This window comes from Pogona vitticeps, chromosome 1 (assembly GCF_051106095.1).
Source record: "Pogona vitticeps strain Pit_001003342236 chromosome 1, PviZW2.1, whole genome shotgun sequence".
Taxonomy (NCBI): Eukaryota; Metazoa; Chordata; class Lepidosauria; order Squamata; family Agamidae; genus Pogona; species Pogona vitticeps.
In genome coordinates this window covers 344,366,207-344,392,638 of record NC_135783.1, presented here as the reverse complement: position 1 = coordinate 344,392,638, position 26,432 = coordinate 344,366,207, and the positions used below count along the sequence as shown (strand labels likewise).

The 26,432-nt window shown below is 41.1% G+C and overlaps 1 protein-coding gene across 2 annotated transcripts; it reads left to right on the top strand.

Moving 5' to 3' along the window:
- Positions 1-226: 226 nt before the first annotated feature.
- Positions 227-25,651, top strand: LOC110090955 (SERTA domain-containing protein 2). Of its 2 annotated transcripts, XM_072986754.2 has the most exons (5): positions 227-365; positions 7,453-7,572; positions 8,669-8,760; positions 8,997-9,078; positions 21,546-25,651. In XM_072986754.2, exons 4-5 carry the CDS (start codon positions 9,014-9,016, stop codon positions 22,399-22,401), a joined length of 921 nt encoding a protein of 306 aa, XP_072842855.2. In that variant the 5' UTR covers positions 227-365; positions 7,453-7,572; positions 8,669-8,760; positions 8,997-9,013; the 3' UTR covers positions 22,402-25,651. The 2 variants fall into 2 exon arrangements, with proteins under 2 accessions (XP_072842855.2, XP_020670513.2); XM_020814854.3 differs by lacking the exons at positions 227-365; positions 7,453-7,572; positions 8,669-8,760; positions 8,997-9,078 and adding an exon at positions 13,536-13,699.
- Positions 25,652-26,432: the final 781 nt, after the last annotated feature.

Below are 26,432 nucleotides of genomic sequence, written 5' to 3'. Positions count from 1 at the left end.
GCAGCACCACCAGCAGCAGCGCCAGCAACGGTTCTTGTCGTCGCCGGGATCCGCCGCCGGCGGCAGCAGCAGCAGCAGCGGCGGTGCTGGACGGGTGGGTGGCGCTCGCTTGCGGGTATTGCCGCCGCCGCCTCCGCCTTTTCCCCTCCTACTTCTGTCGGTGCGCCAGCGGTTGCCTGTCCCAGTCCCTCGGAGGGAGCCCGGCGGGTTGGCTGGCCGGCTTGGTGGTTAGCGAGCCCACGAAGGGAGCGCTGCCGAGAGATTGAGCGAGCGAAGGAAGGAAGGAAGGACGGAGGGAGGGACGGACCCTCCGCGGGAGCCGGGGGTCCTTCTCCCCTCCGCCTTCGGTCGGCCGCCAGAGCCAGGTGAGCGAGGCTGTCTCTCTGACTGGCCGGCGGGTTGAGGGCGGGGGTGGGTGGGAAGCGGTTTCGAAACGCTCGGGGGTGGAAGGAGGGAGGGAGGGAGGGAGAGCGGGCAGGCGGGCGGGCGAGGGGGTGACCGGGAGATGTGGGGCGTGTGCTCGTCCCTACAGCGTGTGTGAGGGGGCTTCGCTGAGGTGAGCTGGCCGACGAGGGGGGACAGGGGATAGGTAGACATTTGGGGCCTGGAGGGACCAAGACGAGGAGGTGGGGGGGGCTGAAGGGATGCGGCTGAGGGAGCTGAGCTGCTGAGGGAACACGAGTGAAATGGGTTTTTGGGGGGGTGGGAGTGTGTGAGGAGGTTGGGGTTGCAGGTCGGTGTCGAGCTGAGAGTTCCGTTGGGGGAGAAGGGGGAGTTACTTCACGCGTATTATATACGTCCAAACTCTGGACCAGGCTACTGAACACGCGGGTATTTCTCCCCCCCCCAAAATGTGGGGTGGACGACAAAGGATATTGATGCCCTTCAGACTGTCGGCTGGACTTCTATACAGGTACGTGTCGCCCACCCCGTAGCTATGGGGTGGGTTTGTAAACAGGCAGGAACCCACAAAGCTATAGGGTGAGTTAAGAAAGGGGATCGTGTAGCTCCAGGTCTGGTAAAGCACCATGGGGTGTGTGTGTGTAAGGCTGAAGGAGTGGGAAGTGGGCAAGTGTCTGAGGGGCTGGCTGGGGGTTCGAGGTTGTGGGTCTGTGTAAGGCAAGCCAAGACTTAGGACCAGATGTTGAGAGCTGAGTTGGGTTGATCAGGATCTTGGACACAAGGAAGGTGAGGTTGGTTGGGAAGGTAATCTTAAGGTTTGATGAGTGATTAGGAGGGTTGGATTGGAGATGTTTGAAAATGCAGGTGAGGTAGGAGAGCTTTTTGACTTATGCAGGCGTAGGTTGTTGGTATTAAGGCGTATAAGAAGGCTTATAGAGAATGGTTTGGGGGTGCAGAGCATGAGGAGATGTTGCTGGTGAGGCCTGAGTCTTCTGGGTGAAGATAAGCTAGGGAGTAAAAGTATGTGTAGGACAGATGTCTCGTTTGGAGATTTATCCTGGTAATAACTGAGGAGTGGTGCTTAACAAGTGACCAGATTTTGGTTACAGAGTGGGTGATAAGAAGGCTTATCTTCCTTTGTTCATGTCAGTAGCACCACAGTAGAGTTAATAAATATAGATAGGTAACGTTCACCCTGTAACAGGCAGCATGAAGACCATTTGGGGAATGTAACATCAAATCTTCTATAGCAGTGGTTCTTAACGTGGGCGATAATGCCCCCCAGGGGGCGATTTCATTTTTCAGGGGGGCGGTAGAACGAAAAGGGGTGGCGTGGGGGCGCTGGAGCAGAAGGGGGGCAGTAGGGGGGCGCTGGAGCAAGCCAAACCTGTGAAGATGGCTGCAGCCTTTTTACAGTGTGCATGAATATATAATTTCCTCCAATTTTAATTTAGTTTCAGACTTTTTGTCTTGAAATTTTTAGTTTCTGCATTTGTTTTTATGCCCTTTTTATATTTCTTTTTGCGTCTTAAAATTCACTTGCAACTAAATCATTAAATGTTACTTTTTGGGGGGCATTTCATTTTCTTGGAATTAAATTTTGTTTTCAGGGGTCATTGGATTTAAGTGTCTTAAACAAACAAACAAACAAACAAACAAGATATCATCACAGTGGGGAGGGGGGCGATGATAACTTCCTCAATGGCTCAAGGGGGCGTTTCTTTCAAAAAGGTTAAGAACCACTGTTCTATAGTATGTATTGAAGCTGAGGCTCCAGTACTTTGGCCATCTCATGAGAAGAGAAGACTCCTTGGAAAAGACTTTGATGTTGGGAAAGTGTGAAGGCAAGAGGAGAAGGGGACGACCGAGGATGAGATGGTTGGACAGTGTCATCGAAGCAACCAACATGAATTTGACACAACTCCAGGAGGCGGTGGAAGATAGGAGGGCCTGGCATGCTCTGGTCCATGGGGTCACGAAGAGTCGGACACGACTAAACGACTGAACACACACACATGTATTGAGGAGTATACGGTACAGATAAGCAGGTGTACACGCCAACAGAATAGATGTCTAAAGAACTGGGGATATCCTGTTTCCCTGAAATTAAGACCTAACCTGAAAATAAGTCCTAGTAGGATTTTTCAGGATGCTCGTAATATAAGCCCTACCCCCAAAATAAGCGCTAGTTAAGTGAAACCCCGCCCTCCACCCTTGTGCAGCAACCAGAAGATAGCATGACTGTATTTGAAGAAATGTAGATTGTTGTACATGGAAAAAAATAGAATATCTCCTGAAAATAAGCCCTATTGCGTTTTTTGGAGCATAAAATAAGACCCTGTCTTATTTTGGGGAAACACAGTAGATGGAACCAGGATAAGTGTTTGATGGTAGAAAAAAGCTTGCTAAGGAAATATTGGGGTCTTCTTTAACAATAGCAAGGTTGTCTGGGGTTATAGTTTTGGATATTATTGCTGAATAAGATTTTGGATAAGGATTAAGGGCTTGTAAGAAACTGGGGAGGAGACGTTTCGATTTAGAATAGTAAGTAACTGAATAAAGACAAAGTGATGGTTTGAGGGAGGATAGTGTTGCATGATGTGGGGTTGGTTGGTTTGTTAGGCAGAACTGAATATCTGAACAAAGAGTAGCAGGTAACTTGGTTAGAACATGGGTAGGGAGCATGTCACCCTTCACATGAAGAACTGCGTTTCCTGCTCTCTTTTATTACTGGCCAGCTGGGGATGATGAGAATTTGTATCTGGCAACATCTGTAGTGCTGGAGGTTCTGAAGTTCCTGAATGGGACAAGGAGCAGGATCCTTATCATCTTTATCCATCTCTTCCTTATGGGAAAATGGTATGAAAAATTTTGCATGGAAGAAGGAGCCATTTAAGGTATCTAGGCTAAGCTCTCATACTTTGCACTTGCAAGTTTGCTTCTTTCTAAAAAGACAAAATACTTTTAGTATGATGCAGTGGTTAGAATGTCAGAGTAGGACCCAGGTTCAAACCTCCATTCAGCCATAACATTCAGTAGATGCGTTTGGCTACTTGCTATCTCTCTACCTAGGTTGCTTCAGAGGGTTGTTATGAGAAGGCAGGGGAGGGGGGGAGTCACATATAGTATCCAGAGTTCCTTGGAGGGAATTCCATCAAATGAATTAATGCATGTTATAAAAGTTTGGGAGGAGAGCTTCAAATGGGTTGTGGTTGCTTTCATGGAATTCACAGGATGAAATGGGTGGTAGTGAAATTGCTCTCTTGTGCCAGAAGGTGCAGGGAGACTTTCTGTGAATAACAACATTGTGGAAGTGTCAAGATTTGGGTGGGGACTCCATGTGACCCATGCACCACGCTTTGTCCACTTCTGTAGTAAGTGGGGGTGTATTGTGGGGAGAGAGTAGATCTGGTTATGATTAGTATTAGGGGGATTTACAGGTGAGTACTATACTATGGCTGTGGGTGGGCTATAATGGATGATGTAAAGGGGAAAGTAAGTATGAATTATGAAAGTTAACCTTGTATAAAGCTAGTCAGATTTTAAAAGGATTACTGGAAAGAGGTATAAACGAAACCCTCCTTGGGAGATGAGTTACCCAACTGGAAACAAACCAAAATACCTGATTATCTTGGTACTCTGACATCTAATCATCTTTTTATTTTTAGTTTTGCAGGCTTGATCATAGAAGCATTAGGGAAGAGGTGCAGTTTGTTTATGGAAACCAAGCTAAGGAGAAGTTGACCCAGCCTTCTTTCAGGGAAGACATATGTAGAAATTGAATATAGACAAGGAGGTCAACACTGTTTGTTGGGTCTCAGTAATACTTGTATTTGAGGAGGATGTGTAGGGACTGAGCTGCACAGGGGCAAATACAAGAAATAGCAATTAAGATGGGAATGAGAAGGATCAAGTCTGAGTGGAACTTGTTAAAAGAAATTAGTCATGTATGTATGGGGGTAAGAGGACTTGGTGCAAAATAGAAACTGGATGGTTAGAAAAAAGATTTGGAATTAATTTAACCTAAGGTTAGAAGTTAGGGTGCATATTATTTTTTGTATCCCACTCTATGGCTAGAAAAGCTATCAAAATCACTTGCATATCAATAAAAAAGACAAGATCACCCCTTCCCTCATTTTATTCTCAGTGAAATGTTGATGAGGAAGGGAAAGGGAAACAAGAAGATTCAGATACACATTTTAAATGTTACAAGGTTCCTCATTCTCATGGAATGGCTGCTGAATAACAGCTGAGCAGAGGCAAAGCCTGATGGAGGTGATGAGATGGTGACCCTTCTCCCTCTCTTCTTTGTAAATGAAGTGCCTTTGGAAGGAGCTTTACTTGCAGTCTAGACATAAGAAAACTGACTGAATGTATGTCAGTATCAAAAGGTATCCAGTGGTAAGAAGTGCCTGATGGGATATGGAAAAGAGCAGGCTAGCCTAGAATTAGGTGTGTATTAGAATATAATACCAAGACTGAGGAAAAAGTGACTACTTGTGGGGTCAAAGGTCTCAAGAGGCTGCTTGCAAGGAAATGCTTTGGAAAAGAAGATCAGGAATGCCATTGCATGGTGCAAATAGGATGCATTTGTCAGATAATTCAAGGAAGGGTTGAGAAGTGGCCCAGTTGCTGATCGTGATTGCTCACCATCTGCTTGAAGGCTTTTTTGATAACATTTAAAATTATTGTCTTCATGTGTTCAGATGTGCTTGAGTTTCATTAGGTACTGAGTTGTAGCTAAGTGAAAGATTTGGGAAGAAGCGGGCTGTGTCAGTTTTGAATGGATGTGATTCCCATTTAGGAGATGAGGTATGAAAAAAGTCTAGTGAAGTTGTGTAACAGGGAAGGTTGGAGTAGATGAGAAATCGAGGTATGTATTCATGAAGGCTTTCACAGCCAGGATCTTTGGATGGAATCTCGAGGTATCTTCGGATGGAAAGAGAATGAGTGCAAGAAAAAGACGTTGGTTGGCTCCTTGAGAAAAATTGGGACAAGATTATTTTGTTATAAATAGCAGCTTGATGGAGAGAAGAAGGAGAGTCACTTTTCACTGTCCAGAGAGCAAAAATGTGATTGCAGTCTCCCATCTTGTTACTCTGGAAGGTGCAGGCAGCAGCTTCCAGGAAGTTCTGTCGGGTTTCTTTTTTGCAGCTCTATATGGAGGCTGGTTCCCTTGTGTCTCACACTTACAGGAAATAAAATGCAAAGGGAGGAGAATCTTTCTGCTCTGGTACCTTATTTCAGAATTTATGAACACTTAAGTGCATTAATGCTCTCTTTAAAAGAATACGTTAATTGCAGCTCACACTAAAGTGCTTTGTATCTGTACTGTGTGTCTCATGGCTTCCTGAGTTTCCAAAAGAGCTATACTTTGATCTGATGTTAATCATTTATGTCTCTCACCGGATTGCTAGTAGTAGACATGATCAGTAATTTCTGTTCATAAGGACCCTGACATTTATATGTCAGGTATTTGTTTTATTTCTAGAAGTTATACCCAATAAAGCAATACTTAAGGATCACTTAGAGTGAAGAATAATAAAACCAGAAAATCTCATAGTAATATTATGCAGAATTTTGGGGTCTGCTGTAGAGAAAGCTTTCATGCTGTTTTTAAAGTGGTGCAGATCTGTGTAAAAGAAAGCCTTTCTCCATTTGCCCAAAGGCAAAGTAGTCCAGTATTTTATGGAAGAAAGTACTGGAGCCTGAGCAGTTATCAGTCCACAGCCATTTATATGTGCAGACTGACATATAGGCATTAACTATGCCTTTATGATTTTCTGGAAAATGAGGTATGCACCTATCAGCAAAACATCTACTCTATCTAGTTTGGGAAGATCAGATCCAAAAGCACTATAGATTAATAACATCATTAAGGCTAACTAAGCGATCCTGAGGAGCTTTGTGGCGTAGTGGTTAAATTGCAGTACTGCAGTCAAGACTCATACTGTAATTACATAAATTGTAAGCCTCAGAGAGAGTGCTTTAAGCTCTATAGGGCAGTATATATGAAGCGCGCTTTGCTTCTGAGTTGTTACAAATTTGCAAGCAAGCTTTTATATTTAGAATTCTTCAAGCTGGCTACTGCTTAAAACAAAAAAGGAGTGAATAGGATAGTATAGAGGGGCACTGAACATATTTTGAGGATCTCATAGTTATGAATATGTTAATATTTCTCTCCCACACCTATTTTGGATGCCATTCAGTCTGATGAAAAGTTCTTGAGAAATCTAAAACCTGACATTTAAGTTAAACTTCTGTTTCTAATGGCTGTGACCATTAGGAAGAGAAATGACTATTAGCTAAAAAGGGTGGCACTTTGAACTGTTTAGTCTTAGAAGACAAAAGCCCTAATATTAAATAGCCCAAAACCAATTGAATATTTTACATCAGTGTAAGTGGGATGACATAATTCAAAGAGGCAAATAGCTACTAATTAAAAAGTATTTGATTGAATTCCTAGTTGTGTGAAAATTCAACCAGGGACTCATTACTTAGCACTTATTCCCTGCTCCAAGTTATGGCCTTGCATTCATGCTGGCATAAATATTCAGTTGGATTCTGGCCAATGGCTTTGATGCTTGCTACTGTTAACTAGGGCCACTTCCCTAGATGAATTCTAAAACTATGTGCAATGCTCACAGCATGTCACAGTCTATGGCTACCAAGGTTGCATGCAGGACCAGTAGTTTCTTATGGTTAGGAAAATATTCAAAACAAGTGTAACAGCCATAGTCCTTTGATGTATAAAGGGCAACATAATGCCATGACAGCTGTAGATAGCTTTATCTCCAGTATAACTGAGGCCAAAACAGAAGTCTACACTGACTTCTCTTGAGAGAAACAGACAAAACGGTTGGTTAGATTGCTGGAGGAGAGAAGGGGGCAAGACAATAGGTGGATAAGAGTGCTTGAACAGCTATTTGCAGAGCCCTACAAACAAACAAAAGAAATATAATCAGTGTTCCAGCTAATCATGATCTGATCCAATAATCTCTTATAAAACAACATAATGTAATCAAATATTTATCTGATTCTTCTCCAAAGTTGTGTCATTTGATTGAAGAGGATTACCTTGGCTGTTTATCAGAGCTGTGCTTTGGATGAACCATTCTCACAGCACATCTGGAAAATTTAGGCGTCAACTTATTCCTTTTATTTTTAAAGGTAAGACTTTAATCAACATCTTAACATGTATTTTCTTGGGATCAGTTGGTTATATTGTAGGGACTTCATCTTTGCAGACTGAATGTTTGCTCATATGTTGCGACAGAAGTAGATATTTAACTTGCTGCTCTTTCCTTAGTAATAACTTCTCCTTCCACTGGTTCCAGAACAATACTTTTTATCTTGCCTTTAATTCATGCAGAGTCAGAGAAGGTGAGAAAGAAAGGCTGTCCTTGCAAATGTGGGAGTGTGGAAAAAAATACTTTTACTGTGACTGTAAACTAATACATTAAGAGAACAAAGTTTAATTACTAGATTTTCATACTTTCCATAATTTCTTTTAAAACTGTCTTGTCTCATTCCAGCTCTGATGGCATAGACAAGATGTAAAAGTTCTCTTCTGAATGTTCACTTTGAAGTGAAGAGACTTAATTAGCTAAGCAAACAAAATATCAGATGACATATAACTAGCAGAAATCGGAAGAGAGGCACTGGGACTGGGAAGAATGCAAAAAGAGAAGCAAGTCTTGAACTGTGCTGACATTAAGAACTTACTGTGACTCAGTGCATTGTGAACAAGAGAGAGTATATATACATAACATAATGTACTGCATCATTTCAACATGTAGCTAAACCATTTATTCATTCATACATACAAATACCCTGTTTCATATTGTAATATTGGCTTGGACATCTTGCTGATGGAACCGAACAACTAATCAAGAAACATTTGATTTCTTTAGGGCACAATACTTTAATATTCGAGTTGCACTTCCTAAGAGGCCATAGGATTTAATGACCACTCTGTGACACTGATAACATATAAGGTGCTTGGTCCCATGCCAGATATACTAGCAGACTACACCAGTTATTCTGTAGAATGCCTGGTTGTGTGTTTCCTCTGCTTGCAGTATACGATGGCAAAATGGTATGGTTGCAGATAGCATTGAGGGAGATAGTAGGCTGGGGTTCAAAAATGCCAAATCAGTTACCATAAAATTGCTTGTCTCCATAATAGGCACATGAATATAAACTCATAGGTAACATTACTTATAATTCTTCCAGGTATCTCACAGGTATCTTGTAATTCTTCCAGATATCATCTTCCAGATATTAGAGTTTGAACACCTCGCAGCAACCTCTACTATCAACCAGGTGTATCTGGACAGGACAGAGTTCCCTGCTCAGGTAAGATGGGGTAGGGGAATGGTATGTGATGTAGTGTGAGTGTTGCAACTGTCTTGTGTTTCTTCCCCCACTCCCTGTACTAACTGCTTGCCCCAAACAGTCGGGAAAATTGTTCTCCACAGAGAGGGGAAGACCTTACCCCCCCCCCCAAAAAAAGTAGACTTCAGCTAACAGAGGCCAGGTATTGCAATTATTGTCGTGCTGTCCAAAAACATGTGTATACTTTCTCCTTGCAGGATCACAGTCCACATGAATGGAACAGAATGATACATCACTGGACAGGCACACGGTTCAGATACAAGTGTCTGTGAGGAAAGGGTATGTATACTTTCTGGTGCTGCAGTCTTCATCTCTCTAATGGGGGTAAGGCTGAGGCATGAGCACGGGTACATTCTTCCACTAGTTCTTATCGCACCTTACTTAAATAGATACCCTGTCTCTAAGCTCAGTGAGTCTGTTCTTCATTTGCTGGCTATTACTTTTTGCTTTCTCCTCCTGCATTTTCTATCCACAGGATCCATCCCATCCCCCATTCTTTACAGAGCACATGGGAGGCCCACTCTGTGGTCTGGAACAGTGACTCATATGCTTGGATACTTTATGTCATTGGTTTATCAAGCTGCTCCAGGGATGAGGAACTGTGACTTTCCAGATATTGCTGTCCTGCAAATTCCACTTTTCCTTCACCATTAGTCAGAGAGGTTAGTTGATCATTGCAGTTCAGCAACAGCTGGAGGATCATTCTTGCCCACCCTTCATCTGCTTTTTCCAAGTAGGATAACATAAAGATTCTGTTATCATACCAATGGACTGTCCAGCTGCTGTTAGTGGCCAGTTATTCTTCTTAGGAATCTGGTTGACAACACGAACATATTTTATTTTCAGGATCTCATCCAGCTCAGCTGTTGTTCAGTAAAGACTATGGCTTTCGCACATGTCATAGAGGTTGTTTTGTTTTTTGTTCCTAATGACTCCAAATAAAGATCTCTTTCTCCCAGACTTGATTTGGCCTCAAGATGCAGCTCTATTGGTGTATGCAATGGCTGCTCCACTCCTTGCTTTTTCAGATTCCCTGGACTCTGTGGTGAAGGAATATTGTCCAGAAGGGCTGGTTGGTCCTTGCACTGCTCCTTCTGTATCTTGCATTTTATCTTGGAATCTTCTGTGTTTAAAAAAAGGAATGGAGAATCTTTGGCAGTACAGATGTTTTGGACATCAATTCCCAGAAGTCCTAGCCAGCATGGCCAGTGGTCAGCAATTATGAGATTTGTAGCTCAGAACAGCTGGTGGGTTGAAGGACACTTTCACCATCCCATCATAGACCTGTTTCTTTTAGTAGCTGTGACTTAGTGTGTAGACTGAGAATAGAAATGAAGAAAAATGTGCTGTGGGGTGTTGCTTTTCTCTCTGTTGTGGCTGAGTGATTAGGGCACCGCACTGTGGAGATTGACTGGGTTTGGGGGAGCTCATCAGTTTATATATTGTTTTTCCATGGCAAAATTATACTCAAAGTTGCTTACAGCAGCATTTCATAATCAAATGCAGCAACATTTCTAGATAATTCAGCAACAAGTCAACATTTCTCTTTAAGTTAAGCTGATTGATTAAAATTGGCCCTTCTGATTCACTAGAGCTTTAATTGGTTGAAATAACTATTAAGCAGCCTTAAGTTTATAAGAGAAAATGTTCAATCCAATTAGACTAGTTATTACCAATCCATGCTATATAATATATATCTGAGTTGGTATTGAGTACTTTCAAGAATGAGAACTGCATACACATTAGAATTTAAAATAGTAGTAGACCACCTCAATAACTCCCTTCAGGTTAAAAAGGAATGCTTACTAGCTTGTTGTTATTGTTGTTGTTACCAGTTAAATAAATTATAACACAGAATTATGTAGTATATGGAAGTAAGTCCTAATGTCTTCAGTGGGGCTTTGTCCTTGGTAAGTCTTTTTTTTCCTATCTCAATTTGATATGGTCTGTTATTTGGGGGAACAGGGAATGATGATTTGTGTTCCTGCTTTTTTTACTTTATTATTTTTGAAATATCTGCAGGGGAAAGGGTTCTTGCCTTTGCTACTTTGCAAATTATGGAAAAAATAGATCTTGTGTATGCTGGGTATATTATTTTTAACTGCTAACAGAATTCATGACATGAGATATGGATGACATCTTAATGTAAACAGAGGTGAATCGACTCAGGCTAAAACATTTCCATAAATATTAGCGGTTGCACACTAAGTCATGTGTCTCAGCATGCAGGAGATAATGTTTATGGAGATTTCTTAGTTTGGGGCGTGTCACCCCAGATGTTATTCCTTTTGCGTAGCTACGCAAGAGGATTTCAGCCATTTTTTATTGTACCTGAATAAATCTGGTAATTAAATGGAGAAGTAGCCAGATCTATGATATATATTTTCTTATATAACAACAATTGCTGAAATTGATTTGGATAAAGTTACACCATGCAAGGCTGATGATGGCATGAGCCATGGCCATTTATCACTAATTATAATTTTCTAACTCTGCCCCCCATCAAGTTCCAAGTCTTCCTAGGAATCAGTTTAGTACTAGGGCAACCTTTGGGAACCTCAGGATGGTGGTGTGGAGTCTTTATTGTCTGAAAATCACTGCCACTGTTGATCAGTTGTCTGGTATTAAAAACATTCCTCCTGATGTCCCCCTTCTAGTGCTTCTATAGCACTAAAGGGAGCCTGGGAATGGGGACCAAATCAGAAACTTTTAATAAGTGATAAAAGGGCAGAACAGATGGTATAATCAGCCTTGTGTGGTGTAACTTTACAGAACTGGATTTCAATCAGCGTGTTATTGTTTGGAGAAAGACTGAGGCTAAAAACAGTGTCTAATGACTTCTGTATACTCCTGTGTCATATAGTTAGATTAGAAATTTTTGTTACAAAGTAGTTTCTGATCTGGAGTTCCAGCTTGGAACTAAATTTTGGCTTTCTATCTTTTGTTCGTTCTTTTCCTTTCTTTATTAGCTTTTAAAGTTCTAGAAAAGTAGAATGAAGAGTTGAAATTGTTACTTTTTCTTTCTCTTGGTGTCAGGTGTTAACATTAGACATCTTAATTTCCCACCAAAAGCTAATACAGCAAAAAACAAAACAAAAACAAAAAACCAACCCACAGAGATTAATGGGTAAACTTAGTAAAAACTTTACTTTTCAGGGCTCTAAATCTTAATTAACAAAACAAGACTCCTTAGGCCTTCTGCAGAGATCTGTTGCTCAAATAGAAAAATCATTAGTAAATTTATGCATGGACTATAACTACCTTTCCTGAAGAGGAAGTTGAGGCAGGAGGTGAGCTGTGTTTGGGAGGACATTTTATTTGGTCAGATATTTTCTTCTAGGCTGACTTTTGTTCTCCCTGACCACATGGCCTGAGGGGACGGGGTTTTGACTTTAAATGTGGGCTGGCAGAAGCCATTATATAAGAACAAAGGCAATTCGCGGATTCTATTTTTTGCTCTAATTTGGTAAATTTAAAGCTAAACCCCCACCCTCTCAGACCATGCGGTCAGGGAGAACAAAAGTCATCCTAGAAAAAATACCAATGCAAATAAAATGTCTTCCTAAACACGGCTCACCTCCTGCCTCAGCTTCCTCTTCAGGAAAAGCGCTTAGAGCTACTGCTTGCACTCATTTAAAGCTAAAATCCCGTCCCCTCAGACCATGTGGTCAGGGAAAACAAAGGTCAGCCTAGAAAAAATACCACACCAAGATTGGATGTCCACCTCGACTCCATAACATCATCAGGTCCTTTCATGAGAAAATGAAGGGCACTGTAGTTTTTGATGACACCCAAAGCGGAGGAAAACAGGGCTGTGTCCTAGCGCCAACTCTGTTTGAGATCTTTTTTGCTGTCATGCTGAACCATGCCTTTGGAACTGCAACAGAAGGTGTCTATCTTTGGACTAGATCAGATGGAAAATACCTCACCAAATAAAATGTCTACTGCTCTCGCTCATTTAAAGCTAAACCCCCGCCCCCTCAAACTATATGGTCAGGGAGAACAAAGGTCAGCCTAGAAAAAAAAAAATACCACACCAAATAAAATGTGCTCCCGAACACAGCTCAGCTCCTGTCTAATATATATATTAGTGTCTAAATTCTTTCATTTCTCTTTTTCTTTTCTTTCCCCTTCTTTTTTGCATAGGGGGAAGTGTATCACAAAGAGCACAAATACTGAAGTGTAACAGGGTTTCAGTGTGTGTATTGCAATTCCAATAGAAAAATTACAAATTGAAGTACAAATCAAGTAAGGATATAAAGCATTCTTGTTAATTTTGGCTTTCTTGATAAGATACCTTGATGAAGAATTTCTAGAGGGATTCCACTATTTTCTTATTGTCTTTGTTATTTCTGCACACTGTTCCTGCGTAGGACTACAATCATTTTAATATGAAAAGCAAAGCACACACACGTAGCAAGCACAAAAGTATTCACTAGTTTTTACAAAGGAGCCTAGCAATCTTTTAACATTCTGTTTTGCAATGAGTAGGGGTTTTTTTGCACAAAATTCTCATTCTCTTTTCCTGTTGATATCACCTCAAATACCTCGCTTTCAAGGGGACAAGGAAAGTAATCTTGCTGTTCCTCATCCTTGCATGTGAGGACAAGACAAGCCTGAACTATCTCTGAAGACAAAAATGTTGAAACTGAGGCTTCCTATTTTGGGCACATCATGAGAAGATAGGATTCTGCAGGAAAAAAAACAATAATGCTGGGAAAAGCTGAAGGCAGCAGGAAAAGAGGAAGACCAAATAGAAGGTGGACTGGCTCCCTAAAAGTAGCCACAGGCTTGAGTTTACAAAGCTGACGGCGGTTGTGGACGGGATATTTTGGAGATCGCTCATTCATAGGGTTGCCTAAGTCAGAGGTGACTTGATGATACATAACAACAAAATTAAGTAAGTTCACACTTAATTATTAATCAAGCATGTTTTGTCCTGTCCTTACCCAGTGTGTGTAGCACTGGGCTGCTTTCTTGAGTCCGGCCCTGCATTCCTCCTTTGCTTCAGTGTTTCAGACCACGAGCCATTCTTTGGGCCCTTGATAGGTGTAAGGTTTTTTTTTGTCACCGTCACAGTTGTCCCCTAAAAGCTGTATTAATATTCAGCCTGGGCTTAGAGGCCTTGGTTAATATTGTTTCTGTGAAACTGATTCTTTGGACTGTGGAAAAAAAAATAGCACTTGACCTTCAGTTTCATTAAAAGTGGTGGGTACTACAGAATCTGAAATTAAGACTTTAGACAGTCTGAGCCTGCTGTGACAGAACTGCTTGTAAATACTTTGGAAAAGTAATATTTTCAAATAATCTGAACTGGCTTTTCATACTCACAAAGGCTGTTTGTCAAAATCTTGGCCTAATACAGAAGTTCTTGGAACTGATCTCTTGGCATGTTGGCATTGTGTGGTTTATAGAAGTTTGCCAATACTGTATTACCAATGTAGTAAGTTCTGCATACTTTAAATTAGAAGTTGTTGGATTTTTTTAGAATGAATTTAATCATTCATGGGCCGTTTGTTGCATGTTGTAAAAACAAGGAAGAACTCTAGGCCTCCCTGCGATACCAAAGAATGATTCTAACTTATATCTAAGGTTCAGAAAAATGTACGTTTCAGGTTGGGAACTGACTTTGAACAGAGCCAGGGGCAACTGGCACCCTTCTCTCTCTCTCTCTCTCTCTCTCTCTCTCTCTCCATTAGCATTCTCAAAAAAAGGAATCTTAAGTGCCAGATATTGATTTTAAAAATAATTCTGTGCTGAAGTTCTGATCGCCAAGAGGCAAAATGACCACTTTCAACCTCTAATTATTCCTAGATTTGCTTAGGAGACAGATCAAAAAAATAGTTTTCTACGCAATATTGCTTCTTGCTGGAAAAAAAACTGAAAAAAGAGAAAAGCCTGAATAAAAGCAGTGAAAGGATTTTGCTTCACTATTTTTCATTATTATTATTATTTGATTTGTTTTTTGCAGGAGTTCTCAACTTGAGCCTTTCTTCATACTTATGCTACAGAGGCAGCTGCTTCTCTGCAGTGATTCAGTTGTTAAGCCTGGTCGCTCTCTACAGGATGGTGGCTTAGGCATTGCACTCCTACCACTTTGGATTGAGGAAAGATGGCTTTATTGTTAGTGCTTTGTTCAATTTGGAGAGCTTCCTGATACTCCACTGGTGGTTGTATTAGCTGGGCTCTGTTCATATGCACAGCAGAAGCTTTAGCTGCAAAGTGACAGAGAACCTCTTGAGAAAACATTATGAGGTGTTCCTTCAACACAGTGTGTTGAGTGATAACTTCCACTATCTCCCATCACTTCAGCCAGAAGCTAGGTTTGGTAGGAGTTGTAGTCGAAAGCTGTTGAAGGTTTCCAGGTTGGGGAAGAGAGCATTACTGTAATAATTGTGAAGTTGTTGTGGGCCCCTTGTGGCTCACACATTAGGATGTTGAGTCTCCCCTTGTCTCTGTAGCTTAGTCTTTGCAGTGTATAGACAGGCCTCCTTGTCAACATATATCATGGCCTCCAGTTCTACTTCTTTTAATGTTCCTGCTGCAAAAATGGACCATTGTGTTCTGGATGGTTGGGATTCATTGTCAGCATGTTTTGTTTGAGGTGGGTTTTTTTTTTTTTTTGTTCTGGTTTGTTTTGTGTATGTGTGTGTTTGTGCTTGGCACTTTATGCAGTGTTTCTTTGGAAAGGCTGGGAAGTAACTCACTAAATCAGTGCCACATGTGGGCTCCCTCAGAGATTGTTGAGAGTTGGAAAGTTAGCGAGTTAAGGGTGTGTGTGTGTGTTCTGCCTCCCTTCTCAGCTGGATACAACAATTTAGTTTCTTTGAGTAATCTATCAGTTAATTTTTGCATATTTTTGCATACCCTGGGTAGAGGAAAGGATCTGTGGAATACACTGAGCAACAGCTTTAGACTCTGTACATGAGCATTTGAAAATGAGGGGTGCTTGGAAGGAGCAGCAATAGCAGATGTTCTTTCTTTGCTTAGAAGCTTTGCCTGCCCCAATCTGTAGTTTGGAGCTGGCAGCTGCTGCAGTCTGCAGAGCAGCTGCTGGCTGTACCGAGGATTGGGATGAGAAATTGGGAGGCCCTCTGTAACGTGCAGGGTCTGCTTGCTTGAAGATCTGCCTACAGTCTTCCTCTTAGTATATGCATCTCTAATCCTGCTGCATATTTGTGCTGAAGCATCTGAAGAAGTTCTGAACAATTGCCTGCAAAAGGCAGATCTGCAATGCACAAATTTCTTAAGTCTCTGGAATATATATTATTCCTGTTCATTCTTGTTTCTTGCGTTGGCTTGATCACATTGCACTTTCCCTCCTTTCCTATCCCAAATATGGAAAGTTTGAGTCCATGTATTGATTTGAGGGAACTGGGCACTGATCTGACATTATTATCTACATATTTATTTATTTATTTCATTTATATCCCGCCTGTCTGGTCGTGTCAGGACCGCTCTAGGCGGCTAACAACATTAAAAGATAATACAATAAGTATACGTATATATACGTAGTGCTTGCTTTGCACAATACAAAAACATGATGTGCATATAGGATTGCTTTCAGACCACAACTCTGCAAGGTTGGCTACTTGCTCCATATCTCTTTTCTTAAATTTTGCAACAGGTTGTTAGTTATCTTGTGCAGTGAAGGGGCTCCTGAGAAGAGAAACACTGCCGGCTGAATTCCCAAGCTCTAGTGGGCAAACGTTGGTCTGCTTCTCCATATATCTCTTGTATCAGCATATACTGTAAATGAAATAATCAGTCATATAAGCCATTACTCCATGGATAATTAAGCTGTTTCAGTTAGATTGCTGTTAAACCCAGATTCCAATGAACTTTTAAAAATTAAAATCAAAAGACAAATGGCCTGAAACATTAAGTTGTGTAGCAACTGCAAAATAAAGCAAAGTAGCATCTACATAGCTTGCATAAACAAGCTGGAAGGATAATCCACAGTTTACTCGAAGGCTTTCATGGCCGGGATCCGATGGTTGTTACAGGTTTTTCATGCTGTTTGGCTGTGTACTGAAGTCTCTTCAGAACATGGCCAAACAGCCTGAAAAACCTACAACAACCATAATCATAGTTGTCCCCCAGATTAATGCAGTAAATTTTGCATGTGAGTTATCTCACTCTAGTCTGAGGGAGGGGGTGTAAGATTGCTAGGTGGAGGGATTTTATCCCTTTAAGGTTAATGCTGGTAACTTGTCACATCCAAGTGAGACCCTCATTCTGTCATTGATAGATTTTAATTCCAGGGAAATAACATTAAAAGGTGCTGAACTGAAGCAATGCCTCTTTCCTTTTTGCCAAACAGAATTTGTGTAAATTCAGTTACTTGCAGTATTAATACTGTATTGTCTTATAGTTGGTTTGTTCTAGAGATTCTTGAAGAGATAAACTCATGGGAGAAAATCCTATTGTTGCCCTAGTGCAAATGGGCACAACTTTTGCTTCATGTTACAAAAAACTATGTAGACGTTATCCATTATGTACTGAGTTGTATAATTCACCATCCAGGAAATGAAGCCTTTACTGATTTTAGCAGTCTCTGCAACAATACAGATTTCCTAAATTACTGAATAGAGTTAGACATGTCAGCAGAGAAAAACTGTAAATTTTAAGAACATGTATATATCGTGGGCTAATCCTGTAACCTAATGTTAGGGCACTAAACAAAGACAGTAAGTATATGCAATACATAGAAATACAGAACCCCAGAAATCAGATCTAAGCCATTATCACTGGGTTCCAAAACCTTGGGCAAAGATTTGGGTTTAATGTGACATTGCAATGAGTCTATTGATTCCCTTCAGACTAACCAATGGGGGTATTCCACAACTGGGGCTGCAGCTTTTTCAAGAATCACAGTCCCAAGCTATTTAGAAGTTTAGCTATTTTGCTGACCAAACTGAGGCTATCAGATTGTGGATATACGAGATATCATGAGAAGACTCACTGGAAAAGACCATGATAGTGGGGAAGGTTGAAGGCAGTACAAAAAGAGGAAGATTGAATGTGTGTGAGAGTGATTGATTAAATAAAGCAACTCACGGTCTTGGGTTTGCACAACACAGTTGGGGTTGTTCATGAGGTCACTTTAAATAATAATTCTGTGCTGTTGTCAATTTTGAGTTGGGCAATCTGTTCCAAGGTTTTCTAGGTATAGAGTACTCTTTAGTACTCTATACCACTCTATACCACTGGTTCTTAACCTTGGGTTACTCAGGAGTTTTGGACTGCAACTCCCAGAAGCCTTCACCACCAGCTGTCCTGACGGGTTTCTGGGAGTTGCAGTTCAAAAGCATCCGAGTAACAAAGGTTAAGAACCACTGCTCTATACCTAGTGGCATATCATTCCCCTGCTCTCCTGTTACTCTGATTGCCATAAGTTGGAAGTGACCTGACAATCCATAACAAAGCTATTTGGGGGACATGGTGGTGCTGTGGGTTAAACTGCAGAAGCTTCTGTGCTGCAAGGTAAGAAGACCAGCAGTCGTGAGATCGAATCCATGCTCCCGTCGCTTGTCCCAGCTCCTGCCAACCTAGCAGTTCTAAAGCATGCAAATGCAAGTAGATAAATAGGTACCACTATGGGAATTTTGACCATACAGATGAGCACCATGCCTTATAGGACATGACTGACTAAATGTCAAGGGGAACTTTTACCTTACCTGGGACTCTAAATGTCATTACCAACACCATTGGCCTAGACTGGAAGCATACCAGCAGACCACACAAAAGACCACTTTTTTTTAAACAACAGATCATCCAGATGATCCCCAGATGTCTTCTGAAACAAGGCAGTGTAAAGTTTCTGCAGCAGCAGTTGTTGAAGGAGCAGTGATGCATGCACTTCGCTAAACAGCAGACTTCCAAGAGCCATTGCTGTAGACCAGCCTTCCCTAACCCAGTGTGCCTTCCAGGGTATGATGGGTAACATCTCCCATCACCTCCAGCTACCCTTTTAATTGAACAGTATTGAGGTTATAGACTAACACATCTAGAGGGTACCAGGTTGGAAGACGGCTGCTGCAAGGGCTTCATTTCTTTTTCCTTCCTTCGCTTAATAAACTTTGGCAGGATCATTCCTTTGTCTCTTCCGTACAAATTTCTTCCTTTGTAGGGATTTCCTTTTATGTACTAAGAGTCCTGCTAAAAGCCTGCTCTCCAAAGCACCTCATAGGCTGAGATTTTGACCAAAAATTTTGCAGCTGTGAAAGATATTTTAATGCCATTTCTCTCCATGTGGAAGCTGTTACATTTAAAACAGAGCTGTGTAACCAGAATGTAGTAGGAAGTCTGTAATCGTCTCTCTGAGAGCTGCTTTCTGTGTGTGCCAAGACTTAAAGTCCAAAGTTTGTAAGTTGTGCGGAGAAGAGAAGGGAGGGCATCTGTATGGTCAACATCAAAAGAATTCATTGGAGAGCCCAGCTCCCCTTCAGCACATAAACCAGTTTCAGTTCAAATGGCAGGATGTGAATATTGAAATTGTAATGTGAATGTTTTATATCTTGGCTGAAAGCCAGTTGCTAGTCCCAACAAGAGAAAGGCTATTGAATCAGTGCAGTTGTTAACTTACAATCCAGCTATTGATTCAACTTCTACTCCGATTGGAACTAGCAACTGGATTCCGGCCCTTGTCGGTGAGAAAGAATATTTTTTTCTGGTGTCAGCACTAAAATCATCAAATTATGCTGCTAGGTTGTTAATCCGCATTGTGCAGTCTGTATACATTATGAAAATTAAACTTGTTGCATTGATTTTGCTGCCCTTCTGCAGGCAGGCAAAGACATGGTCTGAGAGGGGTTTTAAATGGACTTGTGCTCTCTTTTAAATGTGTTTTAATACAGTATTGATCTTAGTTACCATTTTAATATAGTATTATTTAATTTTTTTAAAATATATGTATACTTACTGATTTAAATACTGTTTTTGTAATGTAAGCCACCTTGGGTCCTTTTGGGGGGAAAGGCAGCACTGAAATATTTTAAATAAATAAAAATAAAATAATTGAATATGCAGTCTTACTCTTCTGGTCATGGGACACACACACGCGCGCGCGCGCGCGTTAACATCAGAACATAAAAAGAGCCCTGCTGGATCAGGCCAGGGGCCCATCTAGTTCAGCTACCTCACAGTGGCCCCACCAGATGCCTCTGGGAACACACAAGACAAGAGACCTGTCTCCTGATACCCCTCCCCTGCATCTGGCATTTTGAGGTATCTTCCTTCTAAGCCTGGAGATTGTACATCCTCATCATGGCTTGTAACCTGTGATGGGCTTTTCCTCCAGAAATCTGTCCAATCCCCTTTTAAAGGCATCTAGGCCAGATGCCATCATCACATCCTGTGGCAAGAGGTTCCACAGACTAACAACATGCTTGGTAAAGAAATCTTTTCTTTTGTCTGTTCTCACTCTCCCAACGCTCAATTGGAGTGGCTGCCCCCTGGTTCTAGTATTGTGTGAGCTGGATGGGACAAATTGTATTTGTCTTCCGTGTGGAAGGGATTGTCACTCTTGAATTGGCCTCCTCAGCCACACTAGATGATGTTCCAAGACCTCTATTCAGAGCACGTTACCCTAGTTCCTCGAGACTGAAGGAGGCCTACCCCTATGTGTTTTAAGATTTTATCTTGTATGAGGCTTCCGACCACCTTCCCTGGAACAGAAGTTAGGATAACGGGCTTGTAGTTTCCCAAGGGGGGGTGTCCCTTTTTAAAGATTGGTGTGAGGTGCTATCCTCCAGTCCTCTGGACTGTGACAGTTTTAAGGGACCAGTTTTATATTTTAGTTAAGAGATCAGCAACTTCATTCCTCAGTTCCTTAATAACCCTTGGTGTATGCCATCTGGGCCTGGTGACTTATTTATCTTCATTTTATCAATTAGGTCTAGAACATCCTATCTTTTAACCTGTATTTTATTCAATCTATTAGTCAGGAAGGGCTGTTCAGGCAGCAGAATCTGCCGAAGGTCTTCTGTTGTAAAGACAGATGCGAAGAACTCATTTAATTTCTCTGCAATCTCCAAGTTCCCATTTACCTCCCCTTTACCTCCCTCACCATCCAGAGGGCCAGCCGCTTCTCTGGCAGGTTTCCTACCTCTAACATATTTAAAGAAGCTTTTACTATACCCCTCTATATTGCTGGCCATATGTTCCTCAAAGTCTTTATTTGCCTTCCATATTCTTCCATTTCTTTTGCCAGAGTTTGTGTTCCTTTTTATTTTCCTCATTTGGGAAGGATTTCCATTTATGGAAGGACCCCTCCTTGCCCTTTAAAGCCTCTCTAACTCTGCTCGTTAACCATGACGGCACCCTCTTGGATTTAGTTCAGCCCTTCTTTCTTTGCATTATGCCCTTCTGCTGGGCCTCTACTACTGTTGTTTTAAACAGGTTGGATCATAATCCCAAATACAATGATAAATTCTAATCTGACACTGGTTGAAATGAAGCAGATCTGAATTATCGTCACATTCTGTTCTTTGCTGGAAGAAAAAATGGATAGAAACGCAACAATGTTCCTTCTAAGTTGTGTGTGCACACAGTGCTGCATCAGTCCTGCACAGCCAAATTGATGTTACTGCCCATTTACGTCTGGGTGCTGCAGGAACCCCGCAGGAGCGCTAGCAAAAAATTATAGGGATTATTGATAAGTGGAGAAATGTTGTTTCAATTGTATCATTGACCATGTTGTAGAAATGATCAGTTGTGTCATTGTGTTGTTGTTTCTGTTCCAGGTTCATGTTGGGGAGGGGACTGAAACGCAAACTGAGTGATTATGAAGAGACCATGGCTGGTGTGTCAAGTGCCTTTGATTCTAGTCGAAACCTGCCATATCCCCTCAAGAGGCAGCTGGTGCTTAACGTGTGCCTCGCCAAACTTCAGACATACAAAATGTTGGTGGAACCAAACTTGCACCGCTCAGTCCTTATTGCCAACACAGTCCGACAAATTCAAGAGGAAATGAGGCAGGAAACTAGCCAGCAGGTCATTAATATGTGTAGTGGCTTCAGCATTGGCCCTTCTAGTTGCCTGGGAATGGATTTCTTTGGAATGCCTTCACATTTCCTCCCCGCTATGAATCAGCAGGAACCCAATGCTGAGCTACGGTCTGTGGAAGGTCCGATTGAAAATAATTTGGTGATGGTTTCTGACAATGACATGTCATCAGCCATTTCTTCTATTCTGAAAGACCTGGACTTCATGGAGGATGTGAGTCCACCTACCTACCTTGCTGGATCTGTTGATGATCAGATCAAGACTACAGAAACACCATGTCTTAGGTTAGAAGATGACAGACAAGACTTGAAAGGAGTGGAATGTGCATTTGGCTCCTTTGAAATTTCAAACTCAACTAGTTACTTGAAAGATTTGGCTATTGATGACATCTTTGAAGATATTGACACTTCCATGTATGATTCAGACTTTGACTGCCCCTCACTCATTCCCCCAAGAGCATTGACTGTGGCAGCCACAGATGAGATCTTGAAAACATTCCCCTCCTGCAATTCTTCCTCAGCAAACAATATGCCAGTCTGTAGAAGTGATGTCAGTGATTTGGACCACATCATGGAAATTCTTGTAGGGTCCTGATACTTTTAAAAAATCCAAAGATACTTTGTTCTGTGCTGCCACGTGACACTGGTTGGAAGATCAAACCACAGAGAGAGAGAAGCAGGCAAGTAAGCTGCAAAGTATTCTGGCAAAACGGCAGCTAGAGACTTAATTGAGTGGTTCTCTCAAAGCCTCCAAAACTGAAATATAAACCAAAAAAGTGGCATGCTGTCATGTAAAATATAGTATTTATTGAATCAATTGTGCAATCTTTTTTAAAAAAAATCCTTCTAGGGTATATGTGCAGAATGTGTCTCTTGCACATGTTCCTTATTCCCACAATTCTCACTTTTAAAAATGTGCAATTTTTAATCTGTCTGAAGAATTTGCATAGCAGCAATTTTCATAAGGGGGGGACATCTTATGAAGTCTAAAGATTCTATTTTTAATATTCAACCAAATTCTCATTTGGGATTCACTGGAGTTGCATATTTGGATTTGTGGCCTCAGTAAACAGAGATATATTTTGAAAATATTTAATGGCCTACAGATCTCTTCCCTTTTGTTGAAAGAACTACAAGATACTTGGCAACAAAATCCTCTCAATTTTCTAAAGCATTTGAAACTTATTTATTTTTGTAAATTTTATAGTCTTTTTACCTTTTACTACATTGCTCTGTCCAAGTTTGGAGATGAATTTCTGGTTGGATGTGGGTGGCACTACCTCTAAAAGCAGAAATGCTTTAACATTTTCCAGTGCTTTGTCTAACACTGCAAATCTCTTTGTTTTCTTGGATGGTATTTCTGGTGGTATAAGCAAGAAAATTGTCAGCAATGTGGCTGATTTGTGAAATTTTATGGTATTTAATTGTACACATTTACAAATGTAATTTATATGTATATTGTCCAATTTTAAAGCATTGTCAGTATTATGTGCATCAATTTTGGGTAAAATGGGTTTTAAAAATTAGTATTTACTGTACAGGTAGAACTATTTTAAATCTCAAAAACATTGTATCTTTACAATAATTTTAAACTTTATGTGCAATATATTGCTTAAATGGAACTTTTTTGCACATCCCTGTATTTGTTTGGAAATGCATAGGTCCAAACGACACACCAACTTTTGAGATACAAGAATATTTTAAGTGTAACATGTACGAGATGTGGTGTCAGCTTTGTGTTCACTTTCTGGGACTAGTCTAAGAGCACAGCTCTCATCTGGCACAACTCCTTTTCAATTCAGTATGGTCTATGCCTTTTTGAAGATACAATGGATAGAATCTCTTTCATCATTGTTTTTACTCTCTCCTCCCATGTAGGGTAAATAAACAGAGTTGGAATTGGGCAGACTGAGCAACTGCCCCATTATCAAAGGTTTAAGAGGCTTGCAGAGATTGCACTATCAATTGTACAGGCAGCTTTTGATGAGCAGTCATCCCTGCAGGGCCTCTTGGATGGAATCCCGTCCTATCTTGTCTGCCTCCTTCTGGGTTCCTTATGCAGTACTGTTGATAGGTGGGGGGTAAAAGCGCCGCTACTGGTCAGGCCCACCTCACTTCCAATAACCTACCCAGGAGTGCTGGCAGGCTTCCTATTGGGAAGCCGAGTGGGGGCTTCCAGTCTTTCCTCCTAATGCAGTGCTGCCAAAAATTTGGTATAGCAGAAGGGAGAAGTGTGTCTGTATGAAAGAGATGGGATAAGTTGCATTTTGGACAAGAAGGCACTAGGTGTAGAAAACAGGATGGGAGAATTGATCGGATAGAAATATGTTCCTTTCTGTAATCTGTAACTGCGATATGTACCTATCTTAATTCCTGTCCTCCCCTCTCCATCAAAAACCTAGCAGTGTCTCACTGAGGACTGGGAATTCCTGAATAGTAAAAGCAAATTACCAGTTCAGCTAAACATCTTGCAATACTCCCAAATCCAGGAACACTGACAAGATTTGCAGCAAGCTTTCTGTGAAAGTCAATTGAGGTATGTACTTCTTCTCAATGGAAGCGCAGCAAGTGCGTCTTTATTCTGAATGTTTTGCTGCAATGGAAATATTTTCAGCAGTAAATCCTCTCCAGTTCTGGCAGATTTCGTCACCCATGCTTCCTGTTAGAGCTATGTAACTGCTGAGTTCCAATGGATGGGTAGCTGGCATTTTATTTACCCATAATGCAGTGCTATATGACGTGCTTGGTGCAACCATACTGCGTTTGATCTTTTGTGACATTGTATTTTTGGAAAATCAAAGATTTGTTGCAGTATGGTGCCAGCTGAAGCTGAGTTTCCATCATGAGTGCTAGCACCACCCAGGTGGCAGGCAAGTGGTAATAGAAGACAAGGATTAGCAGTGGCTTATACTGAACAGAATAAATGTTCTCTAGATATGGGTCCTCTGTTCATGCTAGCATGGAAGGAAGGATATTACACATCACACATCCTCTTCTCCTTCTATCATGGAATACTTCTGCTCCTTGAACCACACTTGATTTGCTGGAGTAATCATTTCTCCTTTTCCACTGGCTCGTCCAGTGGAAAAGCAATAACATGACAGTGGGCAAGTGTCGGCTGTGGTGGAAAGTTCAGTCTAGAGTCACAGCTACTCCATGGCAGTGTATTTGGAGATATTTTTTAAAAGTCTTTGCTACCTGCGGAACAACCAGCATCACTGCATGCCTCAGCTGCAGACACAAGAAATGGTTGAATAAGTGAAGAGTGTTGGTTATATGCGATAGATCCTACTGCCTGCACGTGTGCACCAGTTCTGCTTTACTACCCATTTCCTTTCATCCTTCCCACATGGCTTTTTAAAAGGGAATCTACCAAGTTTCAGTCAAAATTTTTAAAAACAAAACCTTATTTGTTGAAATTCAAAAGTAGCGATATATGGTATAAGGCGAGGAGTTTTTCATTTATTGTTTTCATTTCTTCTCTTCTAATACTGAATCTCTGCCTTCTACACTATTCTTTATGACCAAGCCAGATCCCACAGCTAGTGCAATATCTGGGTCATTTTGTTGGCTCAGTGCATACCTTGGCAATTGAAATGCATTTTATGCATACATTTTGCTGTGAGATACAAATCATAGTAGCAGTTTTTGAGCTAAATAGTTTCCATCCTTGGCAGAAAGTAAGTAGGTAGAAAGAATGTAATCAAATTGTGTGTAAATTCTTCTTTGTATGTAAAAATAAGAATCTTGAAGAGAGTAAGGGCCTTCTGCACTGTGAAAAAGCAGATTTGTGGTTAAAAAGATTATTTTTTAAACTCCTGTGATAATAAATATTTCCATCTTAATTAGTTCCCATATGCAGATGTGTTTCTTCATTAAGTTTAAATATGTTATTTGCACGTTTTAGATACTGGGCAGTATTCATTTTGGTTTTCCACAAGCAAGCCTGACTCTTTTGGTTCAGAGGGAGAATCTAGATTCTCCTTGGCCAAAAAAACTGTGGCAATGTCCTCCATAGTTATGGGATTGCCACCTTCTCCTAACATTTGGCCAAACCCCTTTTAGAAATGTGTAGGAAAGGACTGTTGGAGGTACAGAGGTGGTGACGAGAAAGCTAGGCTCTACTTCTTACCATGTGGTGGTCAGAGTCTATAATGTGTGACTTCTTTCAAAAAAAAAAAAGAGGAACACCAATAGTTTAAAAGCTATGTGTGATTCCTATATCATTCTCAGATCAATGTACATTTCATAATTTGTCATATGTTTCCACATGCTTTGAAAATGGAGAGATCCTGAATGTTTCTCTTTTCATGTTAGAAGCACTTACTGTTCCAAGGCAGCCAGCATGTAATGGCCAGTGCTACCAAAGGCCATCAAGGGGACAGAGAAAAATGAGAGATATTCATTGTAGTGCCTGTTTCCTGCACTAAGAACTTATTAACATTACTATAGGAAAATGAACTTGCTCTTGGAGGCTGTTTTTTTTTTCAGCAACAAACAAGTTAGAAGGACAGAATGTACACCAACTTCCAGCTGCTGATGGAAAGTGTGCTGATTGCTACTGTAAGATAAATTTTCTTTTTACGAGAGTTGCTGAGTAACTTTTCACTTTCACAGTTTCAGGTT